Source organism: Artemia franciscana, chromosome 6, assembly GCF_032884065.1.
Source record: "Artemia franciscana chromosome 6, ASM3288406v1, whole genome shotgun sequence".
Taxonomy (NCBI): domain Eukaryota; kingdom Metazoa; phylum Arthropoda; class Branchiopoda; order Anostraca; family Artemiidae; genus Artemia; species Artemia franciscana.
This window is the reverse complement of record NC_088868.1, coordinates 9,565,032-9,588,088: the sequence shown is the minus strand read 5'-3', so window position 1 is coordinate 9,588,088 and position 23,057 is coordinate 9,565,032. Positions and strand designations below refer to the sequence as shown.

At 34.8% G+C, this 23,057-nt stretch overlaps 1 protein-coding gene across 1 annotated transcript in view; it reads left to right on the top strand.

Moving 5' to 3' along the window:
- LOC136028012 (proteasome subunit alpha type-7-like) overlaps positions 1 to 23,057 on the top strand; it is a 53,765-nt gene that overhangs the window by 8,286 nt on the left and 22,422 nt on the right. The window contains exons 2-3 of the mRNA XM_065705563.1: positions 8,974 to 9,100; positions 15,839 to 15,952. Of these exons, the coding sequence (XP_065561635.1) occupies positions 8,974 to 9,100; positions 15,839 to 15,952 (241 nt within the window). The remainder of the gene's footprint in view (positions 1 to 8,973; positions 9,101 to 15,838; positions 15,953 to 23,057) is intronic.

Here is a 23,057-nt window from a genome sequence, read left to right as displayed (position 1 = left end):
CCAAATTTTGTACTTGTGTAAAGCCTTGGTGGCTAGTTGGCAGAGGGTAAGTCTCATAATCCTAAGGTCATGAGTTCAATCTCTCACATTCCTACCTCACAAGGAATGAAATTCCTTAGCTCCAATGTTGATAGCCTCCCTAATAAGCTTTCTGAGCTTTCCTTTTGTATGATAACGGAAGAAGTGGATGTTACAGCAACTGCAGATGTTTCACAAAAAGACACTATGTCAGTCTTGTCACTTGATGAAATCAAAATCAATTGTTGCCAACTCTTTTCTAACCTGGATTCCCCACTTAGCCACAGAGGAGTGTGCTTATATGTAAGAGGCTAGCTCCATTCATTTAAGCTCTCTGACTGCTGATAGAATTGAGTCATTTGGATATAAACAATTTCTATGGTAATGGGTTTTGTTAATAGAAGCCCCAATGCTCCCTGTGTTTTGGACTCTTAATCTAATTTTGCAGCTAGACCTGTGTTATCACATGTGATGTCCAATTTTGCTTGTTATGATTTGTCCTGCTGGGTGACTTTAGCCCTCCTGAAATCCAATGGATTGATGGATCTGGTTTTTGCACTAGAGATTCTCCATTTTCGTCTGCCTTCTCTGATAATTCTCTCTGTCAAACAATATCACAACCAACTCGTTTCAGGGAAGGTCAAGTTTTCAACACTCTTGATCTGGTTGTTCTCAGTAATCCTGACCTTCTTATTAAGAATGTAATAACCATACTTATTGTAATTATTTTCGAGCTATGTTCTGCATACCAAACAACCTTCTTCTAAGCAACAAAAATATGTCAACTACAAACTAGGCTCCAAAAGACCTGCCAATGTCAACTGGAAAAAGCTTTTTACTGATGATATTGATTGAGAGTTGGTCAAATGTAAAAATGAAAATTCTGCATGCTGAAAAATATTGCACCAGAATATTTTGGGCAAAACAGGCAAAATTTTTACCTTTTTTAACTACCAAAATAATAAGCTCATCAACAGAAAACACCAAGCATAGAATTGCTATAGAAAAAATAAGACAACAGAAAATTATCAAGTTTTCAAAGCTTTTCATAATTAGACAACCAACCAAATAAAGGAGTTGAAGAGAAGGTTTGAAGAAAAATGGCGGAGGATGTTAAGGATAACCCTAAATCTTTCTGGCATTATGCCACTCAAAAATGTTGCAGCAGATGCACAGTCCCATATATCCTGCACAAAGTCAATCTGTTGCTGATACTAAGCAGAAAGTTGAAATCTTCAACCAAAAATTCTCATATGTTTTCCCTCCAATTCCAGTATTGTTCATCCCACACCTCCTTTATATGATGTATCACATAAGATGGAACTGATTACTGATACAAAAGTTCTAAAGGAACTTATATCCCTCAAACTGAATAAATCTGCTTGTCCAGACAGTATTCACCTGTGTATGCTACATGAATGTTCTACAGTTTTGTGTCAACCTTTTTCTGTGCTGTTCAAGTTATCATTAAATCTCTCAAGACTACCTCTGGATTGGAAAACTTCACATATCATTCCTATAGAAAAAGGTAGAAAAGACTTTGCTGAAAATTTTCAACTCATTAGCATGACATCAGCAGTTGTTAACGTTCATGAAAGAATAATCAATTCTGCAGTTGTTAAACATCTTGAATCAAATATTGTTTTGCACAATTCACAACTTAGCATTTATTCAGGAAGATCTGTTGATACCAATCTCTTTGAATTGTATGATCACATCACTGAGTTGCTCAATATGGATGTGCCTGCTGGCACGATTCTGATTGACTTTTCTAAACCTTTTGACAAAGTTTGCCACAAGCAACTTGCAATTGAGTTACATGCAGTCACGCTCTGGGTCCTTGATTTTCTTTATTTGTGATCTCAATGTGTTCAGTTATTTGATGACTCTGGCAATTGTATTCTTTCCTCCTCTATGCATGTTTTAAGTGGAGTTCCTCAGGAAAGTGTTTTGAGTCCTACATTATTTAATATCTTCATTGATGATGCCCCTTCCATTATCAGCAGCATATCCACTTTCTATGCTGACGAACTGAAGCTTCTTGGACCAACCTTGTTCTGTGAAGATCATGTCCTACTACAATTAATTTTTTACTGCTTGATCAATGGGCTAAGATTTGGCTTCTTGAATTCAATGTTTCCAAGTGCCATATCATTCATTTTGGCAAACTGAATCCTTGTTGCTCTTAATTTTTCTCAGGCCACCCACTCTCCCCTGTAAATAATGGAAAAAATCTTGGTGTCCTTATTGACAATGAACTAAAATTTCACACTCATGCTAAGAGGTATGCTGCTTGTGTTAGTTCAACTATGGGACTGATTAAGCATACTCTTTCCACTCAATACCCTGAAGACATCACTCCTCAATATAAGGGACTTGTGTGTCCTAAGCTTGAACATGCCACCAAAGTAATATCTGGCATGCAGGAGCTTTCCTACCCAGCAAGACAATCAAAGCTAAATATCTCTACCCTTGTTTACAGGAGAAATATAGTGCAACGATTGTGATTAATGCATTTATTTAACCCAAGCTCTTATAAAGAAAAAGAAATATAAGCAAGCATAGCACACAGCAAGGATAAACACAAGCACTAGCAAAGCAAAGCAATCATAATCACTACATCTCCCTTCTTTTCACTTTAACTAATTGGTTCACAATACACCAGTACTGCACCATATCATCACTATCTGAGATATCACTAAATTTATTTACATCCCGAGAAGGCGCTAGGCTCGCTTCTCTATTATGTATTCCAAGTACACATAAGGTTTGTTACACTAGTAAAATCTACTATCACACTTAACACTTTTTTTTTTTTTTTTTTTAACGAGTTCGAGAAGGCGCTAGGCTCACTTCTCTCATTTGTACTCCTGGTATACACATTGCATACTTTTCACTTCACACAACTATTTACAGGTTCAATCTCTTTGGTGGGTTGATCACTCTTGCGGATCCTGTTCTTGCACTGACTTGGGGGAGAGGTGCTGCTCCACATGGCTGAATTGAGGCTTCAGATGGGGTGAGCTCTGTCTCCATTCGGTCTAGTGGTGCTGAGGAGCGCATCGGTGATCTGCTGAGCTGATTTCCGGGTGGTGACAGTGATTTTTGAGCCGGAATTTCTTTGTTTGGAGTAGAGAGTGGGGTCAAAGATATGACAGTTGGCCCACCAAGGTCTCTAGTCTCCGAGTCAATGCCAAGGCGGCTTGAGAGGTGAACTCTATTCCGTCTTATGACAGACCCGTCGTCTGTCTCAACTACGTAGGATCGAGGGGCCTCAGACTGGGCAATTACTCTTGCTGGGCTCCATTTGCCACCCAGAGTCTTCTGCACATATACTGATTTCCCTACTTCTACTGACGGAAGAGGCCTATACGTCGCATCATACTGACACTTCTGTTGTCTCTGGAGAGCTGTGCGTTTCTCCAAAAACTTGCGATTGCTGACCACTTTCTTTTTTAGGTGGTCAGTGGTACATGGCAGAAGTGTCCTCAATTGACGACACATCAGAAGCTGGGACGGCGAGGCTAGTCCATCCACGGGTGTGTTCCTGTATTCGAGCAGTCCCAAGTATGGGTCTTCACCGTTTTCTGATGCCTTCGTCATGAGGCTCTTTGCTGTCTGGACAGTCTTTTCCACAAGGCTGTTGGACTGGGGGTAGATTGGACTTGATGTTCTGTGAGTGAATCCCCATGTCCTGGCAAAATCTTGGAATTCAACCGAAGATTACTTAGGGCCATTGTCAGATATTAGTATAGATGGGATGCCATATCTTGCGAAATGAGATTTGAGTTTGGAGATGACGGCCTTTGACGTAGTGGAGCTGAGTTTGTCTACTTCGAAAAAATGGCTATGATAGTCCACTGTTACAAGACAGTCATTATTGTTGAGCGTGAATAGGTCAGATGCGACTTTTTGCCAAAGAAAACATGGTATTTCGTGACTGATCATAGGCTCTCTTTGGTTTGATGGCATGTTTCTAGCACATGTTTGGCAACTACGAACATACTGCTCAATGTCTGCCTTCAGGCCAGGCCAATAAACCAGCATTCTGGCTCTTTGCTTGGTCTTTTCTACTCCAAGATGAGCAGCGTGGAGTTGTCTCAGGATGTCTGGCTGTAATATCTTGGGTATGACCAATCTCTCGCCTTTGAAGATGATCCCTTTGTTTGTTGACAGTTCATGCTGGATATTCCTGAACGGACGTGCCTCTGACTGGCATGTTCTTCTGCTTTTCGGCCAGCCTTCATGGATTGTTTTCGCCAGAATCCTGAGTTGGCTATCTTTGGAAGTTTCTTCCTGGATTCGTAGGATTTTCCCATCACTTACAGGAAGATGTCTAGAGATCTGATGAACATACACGTCTATATTCGTAGGTTCTACATCTTGACACTGCACTCTCAAGAGTTAATGAGTCAGTTTCCGCTAACAGTTTCTCTCGAACAGCTTGGTTTCTAATTCCACAGACAATTCGGTCACGAATCATTTCATCTTGTTCTGTGTACAGACATGGTTTGGCCATTGTTTTTAATTCTGTGATGTACCTTTCAATACTTTCGTTTTCTAACTGGTCCCTCTTCTGGAAGATGTATCTTACAAACACAGTGTTTTTCTTTGGGCTTGCATAGTTTTTAAAGTATTTGATAAGGGGTTCAATTTTGTTGGCTTCACTCTTTTCCATTTCGAAAGTATTGAAGATCTCTCGTCCCTTTTCTCCCATCCAGATAAGCAGGTAGGCACACTGAGATTTTTCTGTCTTTTCTGCCCAGCGGTCCTATAAGCATCGACCGGGCATGATGTTCAAATCGATTCCATTCATCTGCCAAGGAGGTGGCATCCCAGTTGATGGATGGCTGTTGGACTTCCATAGTGCTGTTAGATTTCAATGCCAAGATCCCACTTCTGACACCATGCAACGATTGTGATAAATGCATTTATTTAACCCAAGCTCCTATAAAGAAAAAGCAATATAAGCAAGCATAGCACACACAGCAAGGATAAACACAAGCACTAGCAAAGCAGAGCAAAGCAATCATAATCACTACATATAGGGGATGGCATTTTAGCCTAATTTAACCTAACTCATTTTAACCTAAGTTAATGAGGGATAACACTCTCCCAGCATCATGGTCTCAACTCATAAACTAGAGGTTTAGTACCTGAACTTGTCAAGCAGTCAACACTTGGAACAAACTATATATTGAAACAGTTACTGCCAAATCTGTCTATGTTTTCAAATGAAGGCTGGATGGTGAGTGGAAAAGATGACAATGATTGCTTGGAATCTGGTATTTGCTGTACTGCAACTTCAGTAATTGGTAATAGCCATATGACTACTTCCAAGTAGCATTTGTCCACTTCAGCAGCAACTGAGAGAAGTTGTGTTCATATGAAGTGGACACACAACCAGCAAGATTTCCTATAGAAGATTCAACACCCCACGTATCTTGCTCAAGATGTGGTATAAGGTGCTGATGGGCTAATACAATCACACTCATGAATAAAATTCTGACGAAGAGGGAATAGGAGCTTGGTTTCCCAGCAAGTTGTCCTTATAATCGGCGAACTTATTCAAAGTCTCCAGTGGCATACCACTAAATTGCTATACAACTTGAGAACCCTTCCTTATCAAACAGTTCGTGGTAACGAACTGTAGTAAGGAGCGACCCGGCTCAATAGTAAACGAAACTCTACAAAACGGAATTTCGATACTAAAAGATATATCAAAAGAATCGGATTTTTATGCTGATTTTAAATATATAAGTTTCATCAAATTTAGTCTTTGTTATCAAAAGTTATGAGCCTGAGAAAATTTGCCTTATTTTGGAAAATAGGGGGTAACACCCCCTAAAAGTCATAGGATCTTAACGAAAATCGCACCATCGCATTCAGCGTATCAGAGAACCCTATAGAAAAAATTTCAAGGTCCAATCTAGAAAAAGGTGGAATTTCGTATTTTTTGCCAGAAGACAAATCACGGGTGCGTGTTTATTTGTTTGTTTGTTTTTTTTCCCCAGGGGTCATCGTATCGACCAAGTGGTCCTAGAGTGTTACAAGAGGGCTCATTCTAACGGAAATGAAAAGTTCTAGTGCCCTTTCTATGTCTTTGGGGATGACTTACTCACCACAGTCCCTGGGGAAGGGGCTGCAAGTTACAAACTTTGACCAATGTTTACATACAGTAATGGTTACTGGGGAGTGTACCGACGTTATCAGGGGGATTTTTTTTTGGTTTGGGTGTGGGGTTCAGGGGAAGGGGCTACATGGGAGGATCTTTCCTTGGAGGAATATTTCATGGGGGAAGAGAAATTCAATGAAAAGGGCGCAGGATTTTCTAGCATTACTATTAAAAAAAAACATGAAAAAGTTTTTTTTCAATTGAAAGTAAGGAGAAGCATTAAAACTTAAAATGAACAGAGATTATTACGCATATGAGGGGTTCTAAAAATACTTAGCATAAAGAGCAATGTATTTAGGAGGAGATAAATACTTCGCTCTTTATGCTAAAAAATTTTTAAGTAATTTCAACTATTTATTCTACTGCCTTTCTGATTCAGGGGTCATTCTTAAAGATTTGGGACAAAACAAGATTTAGTGTGAAGAGCGAGGTATTAACGAGGGGACCAACCCCCTCATATATATAATCAAAAATATAAGAATATAAAAGTTTGTTACGTAAGTTGATTCTTAAGTTACGTATAGTTTTACTAATAAAAACGTTCGTTAAAAATTAAAAGATCTAGTTGCCTTTTTAAGTAACCGAAAAATTGGAGGGCAACTAGGCCTCCTTCCCCATCCTTTATTTCTCAAAATCGTCTGATCAAAACTAAGAGAAAGCCATTTAGCCAAAAAAAGAATTAATATGCAAATTTCATTTTAATAATTTATGTACAGAGAGCCAAAATCAGACATGCATTAATTCAAAAACTTTCAGAAATTAAATAAAAAAAAATAAGTTTTTTGAAATGAAAGTAAGGAGCGACATTAAAACTTAAAACGAACAGAAATTACTCCGTATATGAAAGAGGCTTTTCCTCCTCGACACCCCGCTTCTTGCGCTAAAGTTTGATTCTTTCTCGCAACTCTACTTTTTAAAACAATAAAAAACTTTAGCGTAAGGAGCGGGGTGTCGAGGAGGAAAAGCCCCTTTCATATATGGAGTAATTTCTGTTCGTTTTAAGTTTTAATGTCGCTTCTTACTTTCCTTTCAAAAAACTTGTTTTTTTTTATTTAATCATATAAGGCTTGGTGCATTAAAAATTTCAGCCCTTGTTTACCGAAGGAAAAGGGATGATATTATCTCATCTTTCAAGTAAATGTAAGCCATTCTTACCCCAAGCCTCCTTCCCATCAGCCCAAGTGTGTTGCCCTGCTTTGAACTCCTTAAGTAATCTAACCATCCAATCTCAAACCTTGGAATCATTCAAGTATGGTGTGGACAGGAACTGGGAGCAGAGGGGGTGGTGTCTACACTTTGAATTCATCACTGGTAAGTATGTAACAAAGAGTCATCCTTACACACCTGCACAGTGGGATTTAAGGTGATTTAAGGTCACCTGACCTGTTATTACTTAGTTTTTAAGCATAAATAGACATCACTAGTGTATAAATATACTATGCTTACTTTAACTGCAGCACATGTTTATTTACTAGCAATTTCTGAAAACACTGTATTATGAAAGCAATCAATAAGGCCCCCTGACTTTATCTTCAGTCATGATGTTTTCTACATTTTGTTTTTCATTGACAGCAGAAGACAACAACAAAAACTTAACTTGAAAAAAAAAAAAAAAACAACGAAAATCATTTGGTAGAGGTGGAGGAGTAAAATGAACCCAAGTCTGCTCTGGCTGCTTCTTCAGCTTTGGCCTCTTTCCTTAGCTATTCTTAATAAGTCTCAAAAAGTGGGGGATGTGGTGGGTGGAGACTTTGAACCTTACTCTTCCCAGGTCTCAAGATGTTGTATGTGTTTTTGCATTGTTTACTTTTCTTTTTTTGTACTCTTGTTCAAATAATGTTGTATCCATTACAAAAGGAATTCCTGTATATGTGCCTGGTCCAAGAAACTGCTTCACACAATTGTCAATTAACCCCCTCCTTCCACTTATATCGGAATTTAGCTTGTAGAGTCCTTGATTACAAATTCTCTTTTCCATGCTTTCACCCTTCTTACTTGTTATCTACATTTTCCATCAAGGGTGTTTATATTTTAAGTAGACACTACAAAAGGGCTGCAGATAATAGACCTTTGCTTGTTGAATCCTAGCATCAAATTGTTTTACACTTGCTTTATTTTAGTGTTATAAAACATCCAAAATATATGTAACATACTGTAAACATACTGATATGTATACATATCTGTAAAAATCGCCTGTATACATATCTGTAAATGTATACATACTGTATCTATAATACATATCTCTACATATAATATATGTTTTACAGTTAAAATATGGTTTTTTGGCTATGCTTTATTTTTGTTGCTGAATAGGAGCTTGATTTTCGGTAAACTTTTGCTGATTTTGAAAAAATGTTGTATTTTATCACCTGACAATGCTTGTTGAAAGGTCCCACAGTAGTGTGACTGGGATTTAAGTGAGCTGGTTATGTTTTTTGTTGGATTTAAGGAAGTTAGAATCTCCAGACGATTGTGGTACTGTGAGAACATACCCTTGTTGGTTTGTCTAAAACACATTATTGCTTTTGAATGTGGAATAAATTCTGAGAAGTCAAATGTGACAAACTTTATACTCAAGAATAAGTTAGGCATGGTTTTCTTGTACAGTTCAGTGAAGATTTAAAAAAAATTTAACATGTGGATGGTTTGTACATTTCACTAAATTTCAGTACAGTAGCCTATCTTCTTTGCCACTTTTAGGCATTGTTTCTTGAGGTGCTATATTTGGCAAGCAAAAACCTTGCATGCTGTGTAATTTTGGTAATCTTTTCAAATTTTAGGTTGGTGTCCGAGGCAAAGATGTTGTGGTACTCGGGGTTGAGAAAAAGTCAGTTGCTAAACTTCAAGAAGACAGGACCATGCGAAAAGTGTGTTTAATTGATGAACATGTAGTTCTTGCTTTTGCCGGTATGGTTATTCTCTATTGCCAGTTGACATAATGTTTGGCTCTTAAAAGAGTTTGTAATGGTGTTGCTACTTTCCATTTTCCTTTTCTTTTTCTTACAAGTTGTTCTTTTTTTTGCATGTATCTTGTTTTGCTGTCTTTTTTCTCACTTCTATCACGGCTAGTTTCCCAGCTATTATGTCTCTATTGAAATATTTGCAAATTACTATAATTTGGTTTTTCTACCAGAAAGTTCAATTTGGGATTTTTAAAGAATGCTTCAGGAAACAGAAATCCACCATTGGGGCATTAGAACAAGGAATGTCCTGATGTTAAATTGGTGTACTGATGTTATAATCGCTTCTGACCCTGAGTTTTATCATCATTTGTTCCTGACTTTCATTCTGTTTAGAATTTAGGTTGCTTACATATTCGCATAACTACTGCGACAGATTTGGCAGTTTTTAAGTGCTGTCAATTTATGCCTAAAATGTTTTGCCATAAATCATAAAATAAAACACTATATGATCGTAAAACAGTCAATCGGATGTCAATGTAAAAGAGACCAATATAGAGTGTAACATAGTTTCGATACAGTTTTTATTGTCTTTCACCTGATCCTGTCGTCATGTGAACTCTGATAAATGAGGTTCCAAATGATGTCTAGCTTTCCCACTATGTCTCTGATTCTTCATTCATTGCTTCAAATTTTCTCAACTTTTGGGTATGAACTCCTGTATCAATAAACGTGTATTTATGATTAACTTTGGCATGTAGGAGTCCTGTTTATTTTCTATGTGTTTGGTAACCTTTTTGCTCTTTGTTGGTATGGACATATAATTGCAACTTCTGCTGCAGTGCCAATAATATGTAAGTACAAAATTTAGATTCCAGTCTGAAAGGAAACAACGATGAAGTCTGAATCTGCCACATGATAAGCTCTGGAAAGGAAGGGCAGGATACTTCTACTCAATGTATTGGTTTGGAATGGGTGAGGCTGTTCCTTCTCTTTGAAAATGGAATTCTTCAAAATGAAGTTCCCTTTTGCAAATTCATGGAGTTTAAATTTAAAATATATCAAGATATCCTTTCACCTTGTTCCCTGTTGTTCCAAAATTAATTTTGAACAGTTGAACTGTGGAATAAGTTGTTTTTAAGTATGAAAACTGTAACTCTATTACCTGGTGGAAGACAAAATACACTGAATGCAATAATTCAGTGAGTACTAAGGTCAGCTAGTTCTGAAGTTTAAATAGTGTAATGTAAAAAAAAAAATAATTGAAGTGTGTATGTAAAACAGAATATTTACAAAATACTAGTCCTTCCCCTAACCCCCCCCCCTTATTGTTGATCGGTTAAACAAAAATCACAGTAGATTTTTTAGAGAACAGAAGTAAAGAAGTACAATAGATTAAAAGAGGTACAAACAAACAGTATATTTTTATATATGTAGATATCACCTTTTTAGTTTTCCTATCAAAAACAGTATTTTCCATAAAATTCAATTATTTTTTGTGCTTTTTATGGTCTCCCCAACCCCCACTCCAATGGAATATCCAGAGCTTGAAAAAGGGGAATTACAAGAATTTTTCTAACTTTTTGCTTGATAAGTAGAATTCCAAATAAAAAGTAAAGGATAATATTCAACCATAAAATAGGTAGAAATTACCCTGAAAAGGATGATGCCATGTTCCCTCAGTTCCAGTTTGTGACAATCATATTTTGCTTGGACTTTCCTGATAATAAAACGATTTTTTTTTTGTGATAGGACATTAATTGCGCTTTTTTTTTCTTGAGTTGATTAAACATTCTACTAACTCTGGTGTATTGCAGTAAATTAGCAGAAATGAAGGGTTAAGGGGAAAAAAACCCACTCTTGCTCAGGATAATTTATACCCATTGTAAGTTCCGATATTGCCCTTTCTTTTTTTATTTGAAAAAGTTTTTAAAAATGTAATTTCTGTTTACTTTGATTTTATATATAAACATATTTGTTTTATTTCATCTATAAATCAGGCTAGGTTCTATTCACATCACTGAACCTTACATTCAGCATTAAATTTTATGTTACTTGATTGGAAACCGGGCATAATCTCAACAGGTTGTTTTGTAATCTGTTATATGAATGTTTGGAAAACATAATAGGAAATGTTACCCAATAAAATATGCATAAAATCAATCTTGCACTCTATAGATAAGATAAACGTTTATTTGTTAAATGTATTATATTAACGGTTGCCATTGATTTCCGGTTAAAGTGGACAGAAGAATTAAGAGTCTTGTACCAAAGCAGAAGGCTTTATGTTACTTGATTGGAAACCAGGCATAATCTCAACAGCCAAGTTGACATTGCTTAAAATTTGCTGAGAAAATTGACTACAGGAAATGCTTAAGAATACGTATTTAAACTAGTGGGTAATTTCCAGACATTAATTCGAGTGATTTGGCAATCTGAGGTTCAATATGGGGTTAAATTCGCTATCAAGCTTCAATGTGCTTTCAATAAGAAAGCACTAAGAAGGTTCCAGTAAAGGCTGATGTACTCTATATTAGCATGTTGTGACCTACACAAATGATATGCGAGACAACCTTTTAAGCACTCTCCATCTCTTTGCCAACAACATTAAAATACACGCAGCCGTCCTAAAATACGAAGAGCCAACTCTACCTCCCCCTACCGACAGATCTTCTGAAAATTAAAAAGTGGTCTGATGCATTGAAGGTCAAATATAATGCATCGAAAACAAAGGAACTGTCAGTCTCCCAATAGAAATTTCCACGGGTCAACTCCAGCTCTATATTCATGACTGAAGTTATATGGCGAGTCGATGAGCTTGTAGGACTCCACTTCTCCCCAGGTCTCTGTTGGAAGACCTACCTCAATTGTACGAGAACTTCCTGGGGAAGAAATTTAAGGTTCACTCTTTGCTGCAAAAACCTTCTGCTGCAGCTTGATCATTCCACTTTACAAGTCTTGTATCAGACCCATCTTTGAATATGGATAACCGATGTATGCTGGTGTTGCGAAGGCATTGTTGGCATCACTTCATAAGATCCAGAATAGGGCAAGTTCAATCATTTCTCATAACTCTCCAGCCTTTTAGCGAAAGGCTTAATGTAGCTTTGACAACTGTGTTCTACAAGCGCATAAATTCACCTCCTTCTGGAGAGCTTTGTCGTGTAATACCTTCCATGGTGCAACTGTCAATACAAACACGAAGGCACACAGACTGGTCCAATTATATTAAGGTTGACACACTGACAGCAGAGTATTTGAAGGACTGTTTTGTTTGACGTTGTAGTTTGATTTGGAACAATCTTCCTGGGGACGTTTTTTCTAGAAGTTTCTCTTTCGACTGTTTTGTTTGACGTTGTAGTTTGATTTGGAACAATCTTCCTGGGGACGTTTTTTCTAGAAGTTTCTCTTTCGACTGTTTTGTTTGACGTTGTAGTTTGATTTGGAACAATCTTCCTGGGGACGTTTTTTCTAGAAGTTTCTCTTTCGACTGTTTTGTTTGACGTTGTAGTTTGATTTGGAACAATCTTCCTGGGGACGTTTTTTCTAGAAGTTTCTCTTTCGACTGTTTTGTTTGACGTTGTAGTTTGATTTGGAACAATCTTCCTGGGGACGTTTTTTTCTAGAAGTTTCTCTTTCGACTGTTTTGTTTGACGTTGTAGTTTGATTTGGAACAATCTTCCTGGGGACGTTTTTTTCTAGAAGTTTCTCTTTCGACTGTTTTGTTTGACGTTGTAGTTTGATTTGGAACAATCTTCCTGGAGACGTTTTTTCTAGAAGTTTCTCTTTCGACTGTTTTGTTTGACGTTGTAGTTTGATTTGGAACAATCTTCCTGGGGACGTTTTTTCTAGAAGTTTCTCTTTCGACGGTTTTGTTTGACGTTGTAGTTTGATTTGGAACAATCTTCCTGGGGACGTTTTTTCTAGAAGTTTCTCTTTCGACTGTTTTGTTTGACGTTGTAGTTTGATTTGGAACAATCTTCCTGGGGACGTTTTTTCTAGAAGTTTCTCTTTCGACTGTTTTGTTTGACGTTGTAGTTTGATTTGGAACAATCTTCCTGGGGACGTTTTTTCTAGAAGTTTCTCTTTCGACTGTTTCAAAACAAGATTCAACAGTCATTTAAAACCCTCGTGATGGAGTAACGTAAAAAACTAGCCGCAAATTATGTATTTGAAAGTGTGTGTATTCAAAAGTGCGTGGCGCTGCGTATTTATGAATAAAGAAAGCTGATGAATGGTCATTAGTTATTTGTTATTATTTTTACCAAAAATTGATTACTGCAGCTTTAACCCCTTAAAGTCTTTTCTGCATTAATAGTAGCACAAATTGCTTATGATTTTGTATTATCTTTTATCAGTGGTGCAGCAAAGGGGGGGGGGGGGCTCCCAAAGTTCCCAGGTGTCAGCACGCTTTGTCGACGCCTCGGAACTTATGCCGTTTTTGAAGTCTTAATTTAGCTAATTGTCCTCACTTGTCGGCACACTGGACGATTTTGTCAACACATTCTTTATATCTTCCCGCCAAACTCAAAACACTTGCTTGGCCCCTGTCCCTTATTTGAGAAAACGAAAATAGAGTTCTGGAACGAACTCTATTAAAAAAATATGTAAGATGTATGTTTAAATGAATAGCTGAAAGCTGCCCTCGTTTATAGAAAAAAAAAAGAAGAAAAAATTTAAAAATCTAGAGAATTCACTGGCTGCCAAAGGAAGTGCATGAATCCCGTCATCTTTCTTTTGGTTTTCTTCTCTCTTTTTTTAAACGGCTATAATCGCAAATATTTTTTCTCTTAAAGATACAATAAATAATTTTTTCGTGAAATAAGAGTCTAATGGAGTGTTAAAACGTGAAAATGAGCCAAAACTATTAAGCAAATGAAGTGGCTAGATCCTTACTTTTTACAATAAATAGAACTTATACTTCATTATGATTGTGATTAATTAATATGACTTATTGAAACTTCAACCTAAAGATTTGGAAATTGGGGAGCAGCAACACTATAAGATAAAAAAAAATATACTGTTACTACTACCACTACTACTAAAAGCTTACTGCAACACGAACCTTTCAGAGACCAGTACAGCTACGCACGCTCCTTCTCCATCCAAATATGTTCAAAGCTCCCTCTGAACTTCAATCTAATATTAAGATCCGTGTACGCCTCCATGTCCAACTAAATGGTGTATTTCTTATTAGGAAATAGAACTCACTAGATGCATTTTAATAAAGATGAAGTCCATCTTAAACTAAAAATGTCATGGTGCTTTCTATATGAATGAAATTGGTACAAATGAGTGAAAAGCAATAATAGACATAAAATTGAATTTAGTGGACTATTTGTTAGTATTATTAGTATTTTCTTTTAGCTATGTCTTGGCTTGCAAGAATATATTATATTCATGCTACTGTTGTTTTAATATTGAGATTAATTATAAATATTGAAATATTATATTATAAATATTATAAATATTGAGATTAATTATAAATATAAATTAATTATAAATATTAATTGAATATATTATATTCATGCTACTGTTGTTTTAATATTGAGATTAATTATAAATATTGAAATATTATATTATAAATATTATAAATATTGAGATTAATTATAAATTTAAATTAATTATGAATATTAATTGAATATATTATATTCATGCTACTGTTGTTTTAATATTGAGATTAATTATAAATATTGAAATATTATATTATAAATATTATAAATATTGAGATTAATTATAAATATAAATTAATTATAAATATTAATTGAATATATTATATTCATGCTACTGTTGTTTTAATATTGAGATTAATTATAAATATTGAAATATTATATTATAAATATCATAAATATTGAGATTAATTATAAATATAAATTAATTATAAATATTAATTGAATATATTATATTCATGCTACTGTTGTTTTAATATTGAGATTAATTATAAATATTGAAATATTATATTATAAATATTATAAATATTGAGATTAATTATAAATATAAATTAATTATAAATATTAATTGAATATATTATATTCATGCTACTGTTGTTTTAATATTGAGATTAATTATAAATATTGAAATATTATATTATAAATATTATAAATATTGAGATTAATTATAAATATAAGTTAATTATAAATATTAATTGAATATATTATATTCATGCTACTGTTGTTTTAATATTGAGATTAATTATAAATATTGAAATATTGTATTATAAATATTATAAATATTGAAATTAATTATAAATATAAATTAATTATAAATATTAAATAAATATTGAGATTTTAATACTGTTGTTTCAAGCAATAGTGGAGAAAAGTAACTGTTTAACAAACACTCTACTTCTTGAATTTAAAAACCTTACGCAAAACGTTATAAAAAAATAAACACGCATTAAACAATCACAAATATAAGTGCTGGTGCTTGACTTGACTAAAATTGTCAGCAATGAGTTGCTGCAGACGACATTAGTATAGTATAAACAAGTTTTAGGGTGGGCGAAGAATGAGGAGGGAGGGGTGTACCACGTTTTACTTCCCTCACCAGAATTTTTATTATATTTAAAAAAATAACAAATATACACACAAACAAATTTTTGATACGTTCCCTCTTCTCAAACGAATATTCTGATTATTGCCCAATTTTCATTTGTTTATTCATAGTCAAATAGGTAGCAGGAATATTTAAGTTGAACATTTGTTTTTTTTTTTCTGTTGCTGTTAAAATTGCTTTTTTTTTTCAGGTCTAACAGCTGATGCTCGCATTCTCATAAATCGGGCACGTCTTGAATGTCAAAGTCATCGATTGACAGTAGAGGATCCTGTTACCTTAGAATATATAACAAGATATATTGCAAGTAAGTTTATTCTCTATTTTCATTTATAAAGTTAAAAACTTTTACGAGAAGACACGTTTTCAAAGATAAGCAAAGAGCTCAATTAATCCAAAAATGAGCAAAAGTGAGCAGAAACTCTCAAAAAGGGCACTGGCCCTTTCAATTTCCAATCGAACGAGCTTTTTTCGAAGTTTGTAAGACAACAAATGGCCATCTCAAAATCAGATGATTTTTGGGAAAATACGAATTTTTTTTTGGGGGGGGGTATCCACTCGTCGATCACTCTGAATACTATAAAGAGCACTAGAATTTTTGATTACCAATCACTTTCTACTATTAAAATGGGCACTAACCCTTTCAATTTCCGATCGAATGAGCTCTTTTCGAAGTTTAGTGAATTGTTGCGCTTTACTGAAAAAACAAACAAACAAATAACCATGGATTGTTAAAATTTGTTTGTTTGTGGATTGTCTGTGGTTTATTGTGGATTGTTAAATGTTAAGTTAAAAAACTTTTTCCTCAAGACAAGTTTTCAAAGATAAGGAAAGTACTCCATTAATCCAAAAATGAGCAACAGTAAAGTAAAATAATCTTCTAAGCGCAAAACTACAAGAAATCACTAACAATAAATAAATGAAACTCAAAGCGAACAGGAATTATAATAAATAGCCGAGTCAAACACAAAATGATCAAAAATTAACATGAGTATGGTCTAAATTTAATAGGGTGCGGACTAACCATTCTTTGCTCCTGAAATAATAATTCTTCAAGAGTTAATTTTCCACATGATTACTAGACCTTCGTAAATCCACTTAAGTAAAGATGGACGATTGAAGAAGGAATTATATTTCACCTAAGGTTTGTTGAAGAACCTCCCCCATTCTTCCAGCAAAATTGTTTGTAAGATCAGCTAGAAAAAAAAATGGAGGTGTAAATTACGCCAAGACAGTTATTCTCATAAGATCTTACATATCAATATAACTTATAAAAAAAAAATTGGCTGTCATATAATGAAAACTCCAGCAGATAAAAAAATATGCAAATGAACAATCAATTATAACTTTAGATCGCCCAGCTCTTTACTGAAAAAAAAACAACAACAAACAAATGACCATGGTTTGTCAGTGAAATTGACATATACTGACATTTTTTCGGTGAGGTTCTTATAATTCTTCATTTATGAAAGTAAGAAAGGTGAAAACACTTCAAGCCTTATTTGTTTTCAGTAAAGTGCAAATTGTGTTCTGGTCTTGAGAAGGCGTGGGGGTTATCGGCCCTACTCATGTTAAATTTTGGATCGTTTTGAGTTTGACTCGGCTATTTATTATAATTTCTGTTGGCTTTGAGTTTCATTTATTTATTGATAGGGATTTCTGGTAGTTTTACACTTGGAAGAATATTTGACTTTATTTTTACTCATTCTTTGCTTAATGGAGCTCTTTACTTTTCTTTGAAAAATTTGTCTTGTGGAAAAAGTTTTTAAATTAATTTCTGTTCGTTTTTTATTGACATGGTCTTTTTCCTGGAAGAAAAATATTGTATATATTTCAGTTTTCTTCTATAAGAATCCATAGTAAGGGGTGCTATTCTATGTTGGAGAAACTTTTTAAACTATTTTTAATCCTGACAGAGACAGTATTTTTCAATTTGATTTTATAGCTCTGAAGTTGACCCGAAAAATAAAACTCATTATCATTCCCAAAAGATTTTATCTATACTCTTTGACAACCTGGATAGACCGTCACTCTTCATTTATTAAAATTGCACGAACAGAAGTAGTAATAGTAGTGTCCCCAAAAGTTTCAAATTAATTCCCTCAGTCGTTATCGATATATTGCTAAGCTGTCTTATTGGCAACCATTTAACACAATGCCGTTTGATTTATTTTTAGAGCAACATTTAGTTTTAAAGTATAATGGGTCAATTGCATAATTAAGCGAGGGGGTTGACATGCCTATTATCCTTGAAGACATAGTTGCGTGAGTATTCTGCTATGCTGAACAAAATGGCACTGTCAAAATTTTGACTGGGCGCGTTTAGGAAATGAATGAACTTGAGAGAAGGGCTGATTGCCCTCCAATCTCTTGTTACTCTTATAAAGGGCACCAGACAATCGCAATGTAATTGGAGTGCAAGGGGGAGGACTTCCCTCTTGATATATATAGTAAAAACATTTTAAACGAGTGAAATCATTTTATAGATATTTTGTTTCAGTAAAGTGCAAATTATGTTCTGGTCTTGAAGGCATGGGGGTTGTTAGCCCTACTCGTGTTAATGTTTGCTCGTTTTGGGTTTGAGTTGTTTGTGGTTTGTATGATTAAATAAAAAAACATACGTTTAACTTGTTTTAACTTTTTAAACTTTAATAAATTAAAAATTATTAAAACTTTAAGGAATATATATCAGTGGTGTATGTATGCTAAACTGACAATCCACAGCAATTTTTTTCAGTAATGTGCAAATTATGTTCTGGTCTTGAGAAGGTATCAGGGTTGCCAAAGACATAATTTCCAGACCTTTCAACTACATTGAAAAAAATGTTCATCTCAAAATTTTGATTAGATGTGTTTTGGGAATTGATAGGCGTGGGGAGGGGGCTTGTTACCCTTCAATCACTCTTGACTAATAAATAGGGAACTAGCCCTTTCAGTTTCCAATCGAATGAGTCTTTTCCGAAGTTTCTACGACAGCAGATGACCATCTCAAAATTTCTATCAGATGCATTATGGGAAAATACGAGGTTAGAAGTGGTGGGGGCTATCCACCCTCCGATCACTCTGAATCTTAAAAAGGGCACTAGAACTTCTTATTATAAATCAAACGAGCATCATCTCAAGTTTATACGATCATCCTTTCTATATATACTTTATATGCTCCCAGGGCATAACTTACCTTGCCTTTATGGTTGTGTGGGGGGTTATTATCCTCAACGACATAGTTTCTGGACCTTTCAATTACGTTGAATGAAATGGCTTTCTCAAAGTTTTGATTGGATGTGTTTGGGGAAGTGGCGGGCGAGGGAGAGGGTTAGTTGCACTCCAATCACTTTCGACTATTAAAAAGGGCACTAGCCCTTTCAATTTTCAATCGAATGAGTGTTTTCAAAGCTTCTACGACAACAAATGGTTACTCTATATATACCTGATATGCCCCAGGGTATTATGTACAACTCTTGCCCTGAGTGTTGTGTGGGTGCTGCCATCCTCAAAGACACAATTTCCGGACCTTTCAATTACGTTGAACAAAATGTCTATCTCGAAATTTTTGTTGGATATATTTGCGGAAATGGTTTGCGTAGGAGGTGGACTAGTTGCCCTTCAATCACTTTTTACTGTCGAAAAGGGCTTTGGGCCTTTCAATTTCAAATCGAATGAGCTTTTTTTAAAGTTTCTACGGCAACAAATGGCCATCTCAAAATTAAAATCAGATGATTTTGGGGAAAATACGAATTGTGGGAGGGGGTATCCACTCTCCGATCACTCTGAATCTTATAAAGAGCAGTAGAATTTCTGATTACCAATCACTTTCTACTATTAAAATTGTCACTAGCCCTTTCAATTTCCGATCGAATGAGCTCTTTTCGAAGTTTTTTCGACAAATTGCCATCTCAGAATCTCTATCAGATGAATTTTAGGAAAGTACGAGGTGTGGGGGGATATCCATCCCCGATCATTCTCAATCTTAAAAAAGGAACTATGGCTTCTGATCAACAATCCAATGAGCCCCTTCCAAATTTTACACTATCACCCATTCGTAATAACTTATACGCCCCCAGGACATAACTTATAACATTTGCCCTGAGGGCTGTGGGGGGTATATTTCCGGACCTTTCAATTACGTTGAACAAAATAGCTATCTCAAGATTTTCGACTATTAAAAAGGGCACTACCCCTTCCAATTTCTAATCGAATGAGCTTTTTTCTAATTTTCTATGACAAAAAATGGCCATATCAAAATCTCTATCAGATGCATTTCGGGAAATACGAGGTGCGGAGGGGAGGGGGGGGCTATTCACCCTCTGATTACTTTGAACCTTAAACAGGTCAATAGAACGTCTGATTACCAATCCAATGAGCCCCCTCCGAAGTTTATATGATCACCATTTCTATAGTAAAAATGAAATCACCAGTGCAACAGCACACACACAGAAACGAACGCACACTATACAACCAAACATAAGAAATATAAACTATAAAAAATAATAGTTGAAACTTGAACGATGCCTTAACCCTACTCATCCATCCAACTACATAGGTCAAACAGCATAAGCTATCTCGAAATTTTAATTGAATGTGTTTGGGGAAATAGTGGGCATGGGAGGGGGGCTAGTTGCCCTCCAATCACTTTCGATTATTAAAAATAGTCCTTTCAATTTCCAATCGAATGAGCCTTTTTCGAAGTTTTTACGACTACAACTGGCAATCCATTTAGTGGCCCTCCAATCACTTGGGACTGTTGGAAAGGGCACTAATCCTTTCAATTTAAATCGAATGAGCCTTTTTCGAAGTTTCTACGGAAACAAATAGCCACCTCAATTTCTATCTGATGCATTTCGGAAACCCTTGCCCTGAGGGCTCTGGGTGGGGGGGATAGTTTCATCCTTAAAGGCTTAATTTTTGGACCTTTTATTTATGTTGAACAAAATGGCTAACTCAAAATTTTGATTGGATGTGTTTGGGAAAATGGTGGGCGTGGGAAGGGTGTTAGTTGCCCTTCAATCACTTTCGACTATTATATGCGGCCCTTTGAATTTCCAATCGAATGAATCTTTTTTGAAGTTTATACGACAACAAATGGCCATCGCAAAATTTTTATCACACATTTGAGGAAAATACGAGATGTCGGGGGGGGGGTATCCACCCTCTGATCACTCTGAATCTTACAAAGGACACTAGGACTTCTGATTACCAATCCAATGAGCCCCCACCGAAATTTATACGATCACCCTCTCCCAACGAAAGAAAATGAAATGAAATGAAGCATGATTTATTTTTAGAAAATGACTACACATGCCCAGATGGGTAGAATTTGCATTTCACATTCAAATTTAAATCAAAGCATTGCAAAGTATGATAAGATTATTAAAAAAAAAAAAAAAAAAAACTTGATTTTTCTTATTTATAATCTTTTGACATGTTTTGAACCATATATATATATATATATATATATATATATATATATATATATATATATATATATATATATATATATATATATATATATATATATATATATATATATATATATATATGGTTTAAGATCAAGAACAAATAAAATAGTAGAATTTATAAGGAAATCGGTTTGGTTACTTAAACCATGAAGAGAGATTGACCATGGTGGAAGCCCGTTTGGATGGTTTATATATATATATATATATATATATATATATATATATATATATATATATATATATATATATATATATATATATATATACATATATATATATATATATATATATATATATATATATATATATATATATATATATATATATATATATATATACATATATATATATATATATATATATATATATATATATATATATATATATATATATATATATATATATATATATATATATATATATATATATATATATATATATATATATATATATAGTACATTTTTACATATATATATATATATATATATATATATATATATATATATATATATATATATATTAAGAAATTGAGTAAAAATGTACTATAAAAATAGAATTTCCAAAACTCACAATTTTCCTTTTTTCCGGGCTTTTAATTTTTATTTTTTGCTTTTTAAATTCATCAGTTCTAAGCACAAATCTTGCTTTTTCTTTTGACCCAGTTGGATTTTATTCTTACCCATTTTTTTATGTATGGTTCCTGGTTAGCCTATTTGTTTACGTTTCCCAGAGGTTTTGCAATTTCCTTCCTCCTTTTTTCAGTTGCTTCTGACGTTTCTGGTTCCATTTAATCAAAAATGTTAAAATTTGAAAGCTATATTTAAAAGCCTTTATATAGAGACAGTACTTGCTCAAACAATATATTGATGAATTTTGTCAGGCCTGAGTCGGGCTCGGGCCTGTGATTGAAAAAAGAGCAGTAAATCTAAAAGATATTAATTAAAACAAACAAAATTTATACTCGATAAACTAATTATATGTAATTTACTGCTCTTATTTTTTTTTAATACAACAGCGGAAGCAAATCTCCTTGACCTTTATTAGGTTCCGGTTTATTAGATTTATCCGACATATCAGGATCTTTATCTGAGTGGAGGGATCTGGATGAAACTTGGTGGGAAAAATAAGCACAAGTCCTAGATACGTGATTGACATAACCGGAACGAATCCGCTATCTTGGGGGGAGTTAGGGGGGGGCTAATTCTGAAAAATTAGAAAAAATGAGGTATTTTAACTTACGAAGAGGTGATCGGATCTTAATGAAATTTCATATTTAAAAGGACCTCGTTACTCAGATCTCTTATTTTAAATCCCGACCGGATCCGGTGTCACTGGGGGAGTTGGGGGGAACCAAAAATCTTGGCAAACGCTTAGAGTTGAGTGATCAGGATGAAACTTGGTGGGAAGAATAAGTACAAGTCTAAGATACGTGATAGACATAACCGGACCGGATCCGCTCTCTTTGGGGGAGTTGCGGGGGGGGGGGGGGGGAATTCGGAAAAATTAGAAAAAATGAGGTATTTGTAACTTACGAACGGATGATCTGATCTTAATGAAATTTTGTATTTAGAAAGATCTTGTGCTTCAGAGCTCATATTTTGAATCCGGACCAGATCGGAAAACATTGGGGGAGTTGGAGGGGGGAGATTGGAACTCTTGGAAAACGTAAAAATTGAGGTATCTTTATCTTACGAATGGGTGATCGGATCTTAATTAAACTTGATATATAGAAAGATCTTATGTCTCAAATGCTCCATTTTGAATTCGAATCGAATCCGAGGACACAGAGGGTTCGAGGGGAGAAACAGAAATCTTGGAAACTGGAAATCTTGTAAAATGCTTAGAGTGGAGAGATCGGGATGGAACTTGATGGGAAAAATAAGCATAAGTTCTAGATACGTGATTGACATAATTGGAACGGATCCGCTCTCTTTGGGGGAGTTGGGGAGGATTTCC